Source organism: Heterodontus francisci, chromosome 16 (assembly GCF_036365525.1).
Source record: "Heterodontus francisci isolate sHetFra1 chromosome 16, sHetFra1.hap1, whole genome shotgun sequence".
Lineage (NCBI taxonomy): Eukaryota > Metazoa > Chordata > Chondrichthyes > Heterodontiformes > Heterodontidae > Heterodontus > Heterodontus francisci.
The window spans coordinates 31,064,806-31,078,400 of NC_090386.1; the positions used below are offsets into that span (position 1 = coordinate 31,064,806).

At 44.9% G+C, this 13,595-nt stretch overlaps 1 protein-coding gene across 1 annotated transcript; it reads left to right on the forward strand.

The window, feature by feature from the left end:
* Positions 1–5,389: 5,389 nt before the first annotated feature.
* LOC137378442 (acyl-coenzyme A diphosphatase NUDT19-like) lies at positions 5,390–6,684 on the forward strand. Its single transcript, XM_068048768.1, has one exon. It carries the CDS (start codon positions 5,483–5,485, stop codon positions 6,668–6,670), a length of 1,188 nt encoding a protein of 395 aa, XP_067904869.1. The 5' UTR covers positions 5,390–5,482; the 3' UTR covers positions 6,671–6,684.
* Positions 6,685–13,595: the final 6,911 nt, after the last annotated feature.

Sequence of the window (13,595 nt, forward strand, 5' to 3'; positions counted from 1 at the left end):
TGGCGTCTTGGATGGGTGGAGGAGCAAATGAGCGAGGAGGGCATCGTTCAGGGTGTGTTTTGGTTATTATTGATGCTGAAGCAGGCTGTGGGCCCTTGCAGGGGGTGGTGGGTTGATGTGTGCAAGACAGTAAACAGATGGTCATGAGGGGCCTAAAGGGAGGGATAGGTGCTGTCTACGTTGGGATCCTGTGGTGCGAAATCAGGGTACTGGATGGTAGACGAATGGTCACAGTCACGGGGCAATTGAATTTTGTAGGGGGGAACGTCGAGACTTAGGGTTGGGTATTCTACGGCATCATTGGGAGGGGAATGGGGCTTGGCAACTACATCAAGGTGATTTTAGGAGGATCAAGGGTGAGAGTTGGCAGTTGGATTGTCACGGGAGTTGGAACAAGGGGGAGAGATGGCATGAATAAATTGAAGATAATCCGGTCCAAAGTAATGGGGGAGGTTCAATGGTACCAGAGGGAAGGTGTAAAGTTACATTGGTTGGGTCAGGGATGATGGGTGCAGGCTGGAAGGTGGCAGGAGGAGGTTGGAAGGTGGGGAAACTTACTTGGTAGCGCAAACGCAACATTTTCTGGAAGGATAATGCAAAGCACATGGCCACTCAAGGATTGCAAGTCAAGGGGAGGAGACCAGTGATGGTGGGTGGGATTTCCTGCTGGGTGTAATTTTAAGGCACATGAATGCCATCTGCTTCTTACTTCAATGTTTCAGCTGACTGGCAACAGAAGGCTGAATTGGAACGCTCTGCTCGTTTCAAAATTTGCAAAGCTGCAAAAACATGAGTTTCGTACACCCAATTTGTCTCTTACCACAGGAAGAAGATCAGAGGGAGCAACTGAGGAAGGCTCTTTTCCCTCAACGGATGATGCCTGAACACGAGCAGCAGGCAGAACAAGAAGGTGAGGATGCTCAGAATGATGCCATCCAGGAAAGGCATTATTGCATCCTCAGGACAAGGATAAATTACCTTCAAATATCAAAGAGGCAATGCCAGAGATGTCTAAGGATGTCACGTGAAATGGTCACAGAAATTTGCAGGATCCTGTGGCATGACCTGCAACCTTGTGGGTTTGGTGGGAATCCCATGCCAGGTGCTCTCAAGGTTACTGCTGCATTAATTTTTTTGCTAGCAGTGCCTTCCAGGGATCAATGGGTGACATATGTGGCATATTTCAGTCTGCCACCCATTGGTGCAACACAGAGGTGACCCGGGTTCAATTCTGGGTACTGCCTGTGTGGAGTTTGCAAGTTCTCCCTGTGTCTGCGTGGGTTTCATCTGAAACAAAGCGAATGATTTACGAGAGTGTATCAAAAGTTAAAGCAAATAAATCTATATTGAAACATCATTAATTTTATGTACAATATTTACAATACCTGTGCCACCTTCATGCTCATAAATGTTTAATTTTTCTTTTCCTACCACTATGTCAAGGTGCAACCCTGACATTAGCAGCTGAGGTGGAGGCAGTCTGCTCAGTGCACTGCCCTGTTGCTCTGGATGACTGTGGTAGGTGTCCTTTGGAGGTACGGGGCCTTGATGGCTCCATCCTACTGGAGGTCTACAGCACTGGTGCTTGAGTATATCCTGTGCGTTTGCCTGCTGGAGGTAAGGGGGTAGTCAATGTTGGGGGGAAGACAAGACACCACTAACCTTGGGGTGTCCTGAGAGGAAGGTCTCGGGGAAGCTGGCATGTGCTGCTCCTCCATCTGGGTGCATGATGGTATCTGCCTGTCTCCCTGAGGGGAAGTGGCACCTTGAGGGAGGTGTAGGTGCCTTGTCCCCCTCACGCTTAGCCACTGGCTTGAGTGCTCAACCAGACTCGCCACAGAGCTCGCCAAACTCACAACTGAGGAAGCCATATGCTCATATGCCTGAAACATGGCAGACGTCATGGCTTACATGGACTCCTCTATGGCATGCGCAAAGCCACGCATGACCTCAGGCATCTCTGACATGTGTTCCACATGGGCTTGCTGCATATCCAGCAGACAGAGGATTATCGTCAGTGTGGGGCTGAGCAGGGGTGTGGTCCCCAGGAGCCCTCCGATTGTCAGGGGACCCAGCTGGCACTTCCTCAGCTGCTTGGATATGTCTGTGTCATGATAGCCAAAGTGTGAGCCTGCTTCTAATCTTCACCCTCCACCCCCACCCCCTGTGGACAGTGTGGATATATCTGCACTGGCGGAGGTGAAAAAAGAGGCAGGTGATGGTGCACCACTTGGGCATTGGCAGATTTCTCCCCAGAGGCAGATTATGGGCCCTCATGGCGTTCCCTCAGTGTGGGCACCTTCATTGGAGACACAAACAGAGCATCAGTGCAACATGAGGGTGACAGTTTCACTCACTTTCCTCTTGCATTCACATATGGCTACTAAACTACAGTGGACACTTCGTCCTTATGCATTCAGGATCCTGCCTCGTCATCTGCAACAGATCTGCCTCCCTCCTCTCATGCAATTTCAATAGCCGCCTCCTCAGCTGTTGAAGGAGTCTGATTTCTGGCACTCCTCCACCTGTCCTTGCCCACTCTTGCTGTATATGGAAATGTTCATCCTGCAGTAGACAGTGCAGATTCAATGGCAAGTCAAAGGATGCATTACACACATTGTACACATGCATTGACATGACTCATTCTGGAGTAGTTTCACACCATACATCCAAACAGATGAAAAAGCCAGACATCAAGATTCTGCACAATCATTTGGTATGTGGCAACAAGGCTGATCGAGCATTCGAATGCATGCCTTGTCGGCCCACTGCATTACACAGATGGAACCAAGGAGAAAAACTTAATACCAGCTTTGGGAACAGAACTTAGTCTAGCTGATCTGAGCAGGTCATTTATATGTTTCTGACACTGTACCCAGGTTCTGCGTGTCATCCCACACTCAACACCTCCTCCACCATCTCCGTCCTGGCTGCCTTGATCAGGCAGGAGGGTCTTCTGAAGCCATCGGCAGTTCAAAGGACTTCCTGCCTTTCCCTGCAGGGAGGCATCATTGAACTGTGGGGTGGGACCCTGCCTACTGCCTTGGTTGATCAAGCAAAAAGAAATTATGAGGGGGAGGTGGTGCTTGGGTGCAAACTGAAAATGAAGGTAAACCAAGTCAAATTTTAATAAGCTTAGTCTGTGGCTGCAATCAGCATATGCTTCCAAAGGCTGCTGATCCTTGTGGCTAGCAACACAGAATGATTTATTGATGTGGCGCATGGTGATTCACAGAGTGATGGTGGGTTCCACCAATGAAAGTCCGTCCCTGCCACATGATCGGACATGTCTCCTGCGCTCATTGCCGCACTGTTAATTTGTATGTAAAATTGCATGCGAAATGGGAAAAGGAGCAGAAACGGAAGTTCCGCCAACTTCTGGTTCCGCCATCGGAAACGCTGCGGGACACATAAAATCCTGGCCTTTGACATTCACTCCCTAAATTCCTCCATTTTTTCACCTCCCTCTCCTCTTTTGAGATTTTTCTTTTCTTTCACTCAACTTTTGATCATTGTTCCCAAATGTCCTTCGTTATGGTATCTGGTTTTCCTTACACTGATGTGAAACGTCTTAGGTGCTTTTCGATATTAAAGATGCTATATAGATGCAAGCTGTTATATTTACATGGTATATATGTATATATAGAGAGAAAGGAAAATGAAAGAATCCCTCTTTTTTTAGGCACAACTAAAGTAACCCCATTGGAACATTTTATTATATCCTTATTAAAGGCCTTGTACAATGCAAGTTGTTATTCTTGCCTTCTTGGTGCTCAGACTCCCTGAATTAGCTGAGTTCAGTGACATTGATGCTGTTTTCCCTTTATTTTTTATTTTGTCTGTTTCACTGCTCATTCTAAAATAGAGCTCTGTTTGCCCCAGATTAAAATTCTGTATCTTTTACCTGAAAGTGACACACAGCTTGTGAGAACAAGTTTTTGACACATCCAAAGTGTATGCCAACTTAGGAAACTTAACAAAAGCTGACAGATTTAAACAGCCTTGGCAACAAGTCCTGTAATACATGACAACAAGGAGTTAAACTCGATGTACTGCAAGACACAGACTTGTCATAATTTCAGCTGTAGGTATTACCCAACATTATACCACTTTTATAATGGCCTTGATTTTAATGGGGGAGGAATGGTGGCTGTGTTGTGTGTGAACCCCAAAGCAGGTGGCGAACCCAAGTATCTGGGAATGACCTTAATGGCTGGGCATATTTGCATACATTCTGCCGAAGTTCCACCCTAATTTAGAAACAGAAAATGCTGGAAATACTCAGCAGGTTTGGTAGCATCAGTGGAGAGAGAAAAACAGTGTTATCAATTTGATGAGATTGTGCTTTGTGAGAAGGAGATTCCAGTCTAACTTGGCCAACAGGCAGAAGCAGAAAAGCAATGATAGGAGGCTGCAACTGGGAACACACGGGAATGATTCTTGGCAGTCAGTTGAGGAGAGCAGGGGTGGGGAATCGGCTGATTGAGACAAGTGCAAGGAAGACCCAAAGGCTTCCACCTGAGGCCTGGAGGAGCACTTTTCATATTTTGTCTTTTTCTTTGTATATTCTAAAACAAAGAGCTCAGTTTTGCTCAAATAAAAATCAAATCTTTTTCCTGATTGTGACACACAGCTTGTGAGCAGAAAATTTGTCAGTTTTTGACTGACAGCAGACGTGCATGCCAGCCTAGGAAACTTAACAAAAGCTGACAGATCTAACCAGCTTGACAACAAGTCCTGTAACTGCTGCTTCCCCGGCCCACAATATTTTTCAACTTACCTGCCTGGTCCTCTTCTCGCCCAGAATCTAGTTCCTGGTAGATTTGTCCTCACAGGAAGCCATAACTGCTCCCCCGCTCAGACATCTCACTAATACCGTGATGAAATCAAAGGAACAGGTTAAGATCAACACATAGAGGAAAGATATCAGGATTAGATGTGTTAATTTACTGCCCTCCTTTAAACTGCTGCTGTCTGGTTTCACTCACGGGAGTTAAAACAGTGACGGAAGTTCCACGGAGCATGAATATGGTACTTAGGTTGGGATTGTGTTCCTGCGGAGCCTTGCAGAGTTGACCTCGCTGCAGTATACAGAGTTGCTGGAAGACACTTCTTTTCGTAGGAATGATGGGTGCCCATTTGTGCATTACGATGGCCAAGTTCCACAGGCATCTGGTAAATCTGGTGTTCTTGCTAGGTCTACAGAGATGTGAGCCACGCTCCCCCCACCCCTGTCCACCATTAGAAAGTACTGGGCATGCTGGTTTCAGCAGGAGAGCAGTGGAATTGCTGGTTCCAGCAGGCAGGCACTGGAGTTGCTGGTTCCAGCAATATGGCAGTGGGGTTGCTGCTTCCAGCAGGAGGGCACTGGGATTACTGGTTCCAGCAGGAGGGCAGTGTGGTTGCTCATGAGTTGTACCAGCTCTACAGTTCCAGCAACAACTAACGATAAATTAATAGGTTATCCTTTCTTCCAGCGAAGATGAATAGGGACTTAAAATATTGGAAGGAAGCAGCTACTGTGATCTTGGCTTCAGGTGTCCGAAATCGCTTTGTGAATAAAAGTGCTACCAGTACACAAATCAGTCGACCTCCACTTTCGGTGCCTAAGCGAGAGAGAACTGTGGCTCAGTCGTGGTTGGAGACGGCTACTTCCGATTATGCTGTACTTATGTTACAGCGGAGTGCGAAAAGCAGTTTCATGCCTCATGCTCAAGTGTTCCCGGGAGGCACAGTCAGTCCGTCTGATTTTTCCAGTGAATGGATCCAGATGTTCCAGCCATTTTGCGAGCCACCCGACTTTAAACTAGGTACAGTAAGGCAAACTGCCAAGAGGGCTCCAATCCTTGCAATGGACAGGAGAAAGCTGGGTTCTGAAATCCCTGGCGAGGTAGCTTTCCGTATTTGTGCCATTAGGGAAACCTTTGAAGAGTCAGGTATTCTACTCGTGAAGCCGAAAGCCCCTGATAAATGTTTGAACAGCCAAAGGATCATAAAGCTTACACAGTACAATCAAAAGGAACTTGCAAGTTGGAGAACACGTCTACGGAAAAATGCAGCAAATTTTATAAAACTGTGCAGAGAGCTGGACTGTATACCAAATATCTGGGCATTGAAGGAGTGGAGTAACTGGCTAACCCCCACTTATCTGGAGGGAAAGAGGTTTGATACTGCATTCTTCATCTGTTGTTTGCAAGAGATTCCTTTCACATTGCACGATGGTTATGAAACTGTCCTCTTCAACTGGATGGCTCCATCTGATTTGATTGAAGGCTATAATTCAGGGAAATTATTACTTCCTCCCCCACAGTGGTATGAGCTGAACAGACTCTGCCGATTACCCCGTCTCCAGGATCTGCAGAGGTTCAGCCAAGGTCGTGCATTGGAAGGCTGTGAGCGATGGTTTACAATCCGTCTAGTTGCTTCTGATGGCTACGCTATTCTGTATCCTGGGGATGAACTTTATCCAGAGGATCCAGATTACACAGGGAAAAAGGACATGACCATCAGTTCCCCGAAATCTCTAGAAAAATTGCGGCTGGAGGTTACCAGACTGCATCGAGCGGAATTGCGAGGTCTGTGTGATATTACTCTGTATATGAATATTGAGCCCCAGTATAAACATGTTCACCCACTAATGATGAACACACAACTCAACAGTCATCTGTGAATTGTCCAATTAGTATGCAAAAAATTCTCTAATAAATATAAGCAAATGTTCTCAAATTATCAAAGTTTATTGAATGTTTTCTTCATAGAAGTGTAGGTAACTATTTTTTTTTAAAAACAGGACACTTAACTAGGCCAAGGTACAGCGTTTCCAAAGCATTTCCAGTTGTTAATCCTGCCATAACATTCTAACAACTCACAGGGGTACGTGAAGCATGGAGTATCCAGAGAAGCAAATTAATTTCTTTAGAATATCAAATGGGCAGAGAAACATTCAATAGAGAATACTCACCGGTATCTGGAGGCAGTGCTAGCGAAAGATAAGGTGTAGCGATAATGAGAACAATTAATTCATAACAATCTGGAATTGAAAGCTAGTCTCAATAATTGTGCCATGATACGATCATTGTTTTTGTCATAAAAACCCATCTGGTTCACTAATGTCCTTTAGGAAAAGAAATGTGTCGTTCATACCTGGTCTGGCCTATATGTGTCTCCAGACCCAGAGCACTGTGGTTGAAGTTTAACTGTCCTCTTTAATGGCCTAGCAAGCCACTCAGTTCTCAAGGGCAATTAAGGATGGGCAACAAATGCTGGCCTTGCCAGTGATGCCCACATCTTTGAAAGAATTTTACAAAGCACGCTGTGAAAATTCCTGATCTGTATTTCTAATCCTTTTAATATCCCACTTAAAGGCACAATCACACCTGAAGATAATAAGAGATGAAGCTCCCTGATGGTTCAACAAGAAAATAAATAGTTTTAAGGACAACATATAACTGAAGTATAGACCAGAAGCATCCTGGTTTGGTTCCTGGGTCTGTGCTAGGATTGCTGATCTCAACTGGGTAGCTTTAGGAGTTCGACAATTGGCCTCAAAGCTCCTACTCTAGCAAGAAATGTCAGCAAGAAAAGTGTTCTTCCGATCACTATCAGTGACCAGCTTTGAGCAGATTGTGCTTGCCTGTCATGTCCTATATAGCTGAATAGCTCTGGTACATATTGTTAAAATGGGGGAATGAGCTAAAAAGTGGCAGATGGAATTCAATGTCAGTAAATGTGTGGTGGTACATTTTGGTTAAAAAAAAGCAGTAATGTATAATCTGAATGGAAGTCGGCTCAATGCTGAGGAAGTGTTGAATGATATGGGGTACAGGTTCCCAAGACATTAAAGGTAGCACCTCAGGTTGTTTAAGCAATGTAAAAAAAGGACAATGGAATTATAGATTTCATAAAATATAAAAGCCAACAGGTAATGAGGAACCTAAAGAAAACTTTAATAAGACTTCAGTTAGCATACTGTGTTTGGCATTGGGCGCCACACTACATGATGGCTATTGTGGCTTTAGAGTGGAAAAATGCATGAGGAAAGACTGCTGCAGAGTGCCTCAGGGTAGTTTCCTAGGCCCAACCATCTTCAGCTGCTTCACCAATGACCTTCACTCTATCATAAGGTCAGAAGTGGGGATGTTCACTGATGATTGCGCAGTGTTCAGTAGCATTCAAGTCTCCTCAGAAACTGAAGCAGTCCATGCCCTTGTGCAGCAAGACCTGGACAACATTCAGGCTTGGCAGTTGAGTGGCAAGTAACATTCACACCACACAAGTGCCAGGCAATGACCATCTCCAACCAGAGAGATTACGGACAGATGGGAGATGATAGGGATGGTTTCCTCTTTCTTTACCTCCCTACTGACCAAAGATGGCTTGATTTTAAAAAGGGTTTTAATCCCTGAGGGTTTTAATGGTCAACATACACAAATGAGAGATTTTCTTGTAAGTTTAAAAGAAAGATATATGTTTATTATACAGCACCTAAAAATATATGCAACTTCACCCACTCTCGCATGGATACAGATACACACACACACACACAAGAAAAAATAGAGATTAAAAGATAACATGTGTTTCGGTCTGATGGTTTTAAAGACTTCGTTGTAAAACTTGCTTTTTCTCCAGGGTGCAGACTTGAAATGATGCAGGCTTGGTTTTTCTTTTTTTCTGTTTCACTGAGGAAAAAGAAACTCGGAGGGGTTCAGGAGGATGGATGGGTTGTTGCAAACTTCTCTTGTTATGTCTCAGTCACAGTTCAATGGCAAAAGCTTGGTTCTATTTCTCAGGTAGGGAGTTCAAGGCCCATTCCAGTCTATGCCCACATGCAGTTTAAAGATGGTGATCTTAGGCAGGGTCCTTCCTCTTTGCTGGAATAGATGGAATTTTTACTTTTGAGCTAATAACTGAATTTAAACCGACACAATTTCCACACCAGTTGTTCCAGAACATACTGCTGCTTCACTCGCATGCCACTATTGTCAGTCACGATCCTTTCTCCTGATTGATCAGTTTGAATCCAGACTGTTTTGATGCACCTCATGTCTGTTTGGTTTGTTTCATAAGTTCTTTATATAATTCATATTTCTCCTTGCGGGAGCATGACGAGAATCTAAACATGTTCCCTTGACATTAAATGGCATTACCATCGCTTAATCCCCAACCATCAAGATCCTGGCGGTTACTATTGAGCAGAAAGCTAACTGGACCAGCCATATAAATACTGTGGCTACGACAGCAGGTGAGGGGCTGAAAATTCTGTGTCAAGTAACTCACTTCCTGATTCCCCAAAGCCTGTCCACCATCTACAATGCACAAGTCAATAGTGTGATGCAGTATTCTCCACTTGCCAGATGAGTGCAGCTCCATCAACACTTAAAAAGCTCAAAAGCATCCAGGAGAAAGCAGCCCGCTTGATTGCACCCCATCCACCACTATTCACTCCCCTCCTCCATTGGTGCACAGTGGCTGCAGTGTGTACCATCCACAAGATGCACTGCAGCAACTTGCCATGGCTGTGACGACCGCATCTTCCAAACCCATGCCCTCTATCACCCAGAAGTAAAAGGGCAGATGCATGGGAACACCACCACCTGCAAGTTCTCCTCCAAGCTACACACCATCCTGACTTGGAATTATATTGCCATTCCTTCACTGTCACTGGGTGAAAAATCTGGAACTGCCTCCCTAACAACGCTGTGGGTGTACCTAAACCACATGGACTGCAATGGCTCAAGAAGGCGACTTACCACCACTACCTCAAGGGCATTTAGGAATAGGCAATAAATGCTAGTCTTGCCAGTGATGCTCACATCCCATGAAAGAATAAAAAAAGGCTGCGTTTGCTGACAATGCGACCACTAGGCGTTGCAATACTTGTACATGCAAATGCAGGCTCTTCAACTGGAACATCAGTGTCTGCAACGTTCAGGCAGCTGCCAGGATTAAAGATGGCGCTGCTCAATTTTTCACAGGAAATGCTTATGGCTAAATCGTTCTAGCAAACTAACCTTACATTAAATTGGATAGAAGCCCAGTAATATGCTACTATGTAGTTATAGGATACTAACTGTAATCCTCAGATCCATTTAATATTCCAGTAATCCTATTAAATACAAAATGAATTTTATGATTGAATTTCCATTGGAAGATAGTGAATTGGCACCTCGATCAATGGAAAAGAAAATTGGGCAGAGTATAAAATATGCTACTTATTCATTATTGTGATTCACTTATATGACTGACCAGGACTGATTTCACCCAAACACAGTTACTAGCTCCCGCCCCACTGGCCGCTTTCCCTCCTCGGCAACTCGCTTCCCCCTGCTCAGCCGCTAGCTCCAGACCTTGCTGCTTCTCCCCCCCCCCCCCCCCCCCCACTTCCCTGGCCCATTGTTCCCCATTTGTGCCACCCCACTCTCCGGCTGGTTGCTCCCTGCCCCAGCCACTAGCTCTAGGCCGCGCCGCTTCCCTCCTCTCGGCCACTTGCTCCCACGTTTCATCATTCACCAGGCACCACCCGAAGAAGCAATGCAGGCCACAAAGGGTGACGGGAAGACGTAGGAGCGAGTGGCTGAGAGGAGGGAAGTGGCACAATCCAGAGCCAGTGGCTGGAGGGAGCGGGTGGGCGGGCGCAAAATGAGGAGCAATCGTCCGGGGGGGAGGGGGGAGCAGCTAGGTTTGGAGCGAGCAGCTGAGGGAGGAAGTGTTGAGGCCTGGAGCGAGTTGCTGAGGAGGGAGAGCATCAGCTTCAAAGTCTCCCATTCAGCCGCTTCTTCCAGCCAAGCTTTATCGCGCATGTGCAAAGATGGACCTGGTGCGGATAGGCGATGACGACTCCGCAGCATGATGACGTCATCACACACATGCGCTTCTAAGTCCTGGCAAAATGTAGCTGCGCATGCGCACAGCTTGGCACACTTTTATGCTGTCAGCGGGCCGATGCATTTCAGGAATCACTTTGTAAAAAATAAGATTTCAAAAATTGGGGGCATGAAATTCAGATCCCTATCCCTCACTGGAGATGGCATATGGAAGCCCAATGCCCTCCTACTGAGGCATGCTGCATCTCCAGTCACTTCTGGTACAGCCTCCATGTGGCCCATGCTGAGAAGGTCACTTGTGCAGGCATCCCCCTACTTACATGAAAAAATGTGAAGCAATGCTATCATGACATCACTCAGCCCTACTGGATGTAATGCCCAACATCCAAATTTGGACCACATAGACCCATTGGATGAATTTGCTTGTCACTTATCAAAGAACACGTTTTCAGCTCCAAGAGGGGCCCAGCATTAGTGTTAATTAAAGCACCAGGCACCCAACTTGAAGGCAAGGTAATTTTGAATAATATGTGTTTTTGCAAGTTATTGCAATGTCTCAAAGTGTTCTGGAGTGCTTTTGAGGATGTTGTGTTGAGTTGTTGGATTTGGCAGATAGTATTGCTGCATCTTCACTGGGAGGACGGAAGATTTGGTGACATATCCACACAAAGGCAGTGGCAATGCCTCTGTGTCTGCAACACAACAGGCAAATGAAGTAAACGATGTAGAGAGGCAAGTTATGCGTGATGTCCATTGCCAAGTTGAAGCCGGACTCTTCATGCTCCTTGACAGTGTTATGACTGACCGCTCCAGTCAAAGCCCCCATTCAAAATATACGATTCTGATTGTGGTGGGAGAAACGCATTGTGAATTCAATCCTGTTCCTCCACTGATCGCCGAACATATTTTAAACTTTCCAAATTAAAGACCCAGCCAAATTGTACTATCTATTAACCCCCAAATGAGGCTAACCAAACCAGGTTTAAATCAACGACTTAACTGTTTAATTAGAAAAACTAAATTCTTAAACACGATGAAGATATAAACAACATTTAAAACAGAAAAAATTAGAGTCTTTGCAAATTTACGCTCCTGCCGGATCTGAAACAGTCCAAAGTTGCTTGAAGTCCTCGCAACTGTCCGATGAGGAAAAAAAGGTTCTTCAACAGTAGAACAGTCCATAGTCTAATCCAGAAGTTGAATTTGTTGCTTTCCTTCACCAGCGATGAATTTCTACAATTAACCACTTGCAAACACTTTTTAATGAATCAATTTGGCTTTAGAATTTTTGAGGGATAAAAGATTGTCACGGTGTAATTTCCCTTTCTTCAGTTTATATTCTCAGAGATCTCTGTTTTGGCTTGACCTTTTGGAATTTTAGAGAATAATAAATAAACAGACTAAATTCTCTTCCTTCAGTTTAAATGATCTGAGAGCTATCCTTCAGGTGCTGTCACACAGCTGTCTGTCTATCCTGCTGTTAGAACAGGCTGTTTTTCCACTATAAGCCAGTTCAAAATTAAATTTTAACAAATGTATCTCTCCATGCTCAGTCCGAGTGGCTGTATTCAAAGCAACGAGAATGCACCCTTTGAATCGCTGTCTCCGAATGGCTGTATCCTGGAGCAATGAAAATGCATTCTTTGACTCAGCTTCTGGAGCCTGCTGCCTCAAAGCAGTACGGCTCTTTTTCCAACCTTAAAGGCACACCAGATTCTCCCCGAAAAAAAAACTACAGGATCATAACACCTCCGCCCCTGGTGAAATGAAACGCCATTCCTGAAATGCATTTCATTACAATGAGTAAAAATACAAATTGAAAAAAACGCTAACACTTTTTTTCCGCATTTACAGGCATACACTTTTCTAAATTGTTAAGACTACAGTAACAAGTTCCACCAGAATATTTCGGCTTTAAATTTTCAAAAGGTTGCCCCAATTATCCCATTTCAAGTTTCCAAGCATCGTCTTCCAATTGTTTTGTGTCCCTTTTGTCCATCACCTCAGCCAGGTGAACTGAACAGATAGGAGCACTGACCACTACTGGGTTTACTATTCTCTTAGAATTTTCTCCAGTACCCCTTAACCTATGTGGCATCACTTGATGCTGGAAAACCCTGTCCGGTGTAACAGAAGCTGATTTTTTTCTTACCCTGGGGTGTCAAAGGAATTTGACAGAATCCCTCCAATACATCTGTCTCTTTAAGACACATTGTGTTACCCACTCTGTCCTTACAGTCCTTTAAATGAGAATTTGGGTAGGAGTCTGCCTTCTTTACCATAGTGACTTTTCTAGAGTCTATGCAAGTTTGAGCCGTTCCACCATTTTTAAACAACAAGACCATCTGTGAATTCCCGCTGTCCTGACTAGGTTCAACTAAGCTGCCCTTCAGCATGCATTGTACCTCTGCTTCCACTTGGGCCTGTCTGTCTGGATCTAAGCGGCAAGGATGTTGTTTTAAAGGAATGGGTCCCCCTATACCCACATCATGTGTGGCTAAGGTTGTAGATCCTGGTTTATCCCTACAAACATTTTGAAACATTGTGAAAACCCTGATTAGGAGTTCACTCTGTTTTGCCTCTAAGTGTAAAAGCCTATTGTTTAATTTTCCTAGCCATTCTCTATTCGCTAATAGGATAGGTGGAAGTTCAATCTGAGAATTTCATAGGCCTGCTTCTGCCTCATCCTCAATATCCTTTTACTTCTCAATTACCAGTCCCAATTACCTGACATACCTGTACTGGCTTATCCTCCTCCCTGCGGTAATATTG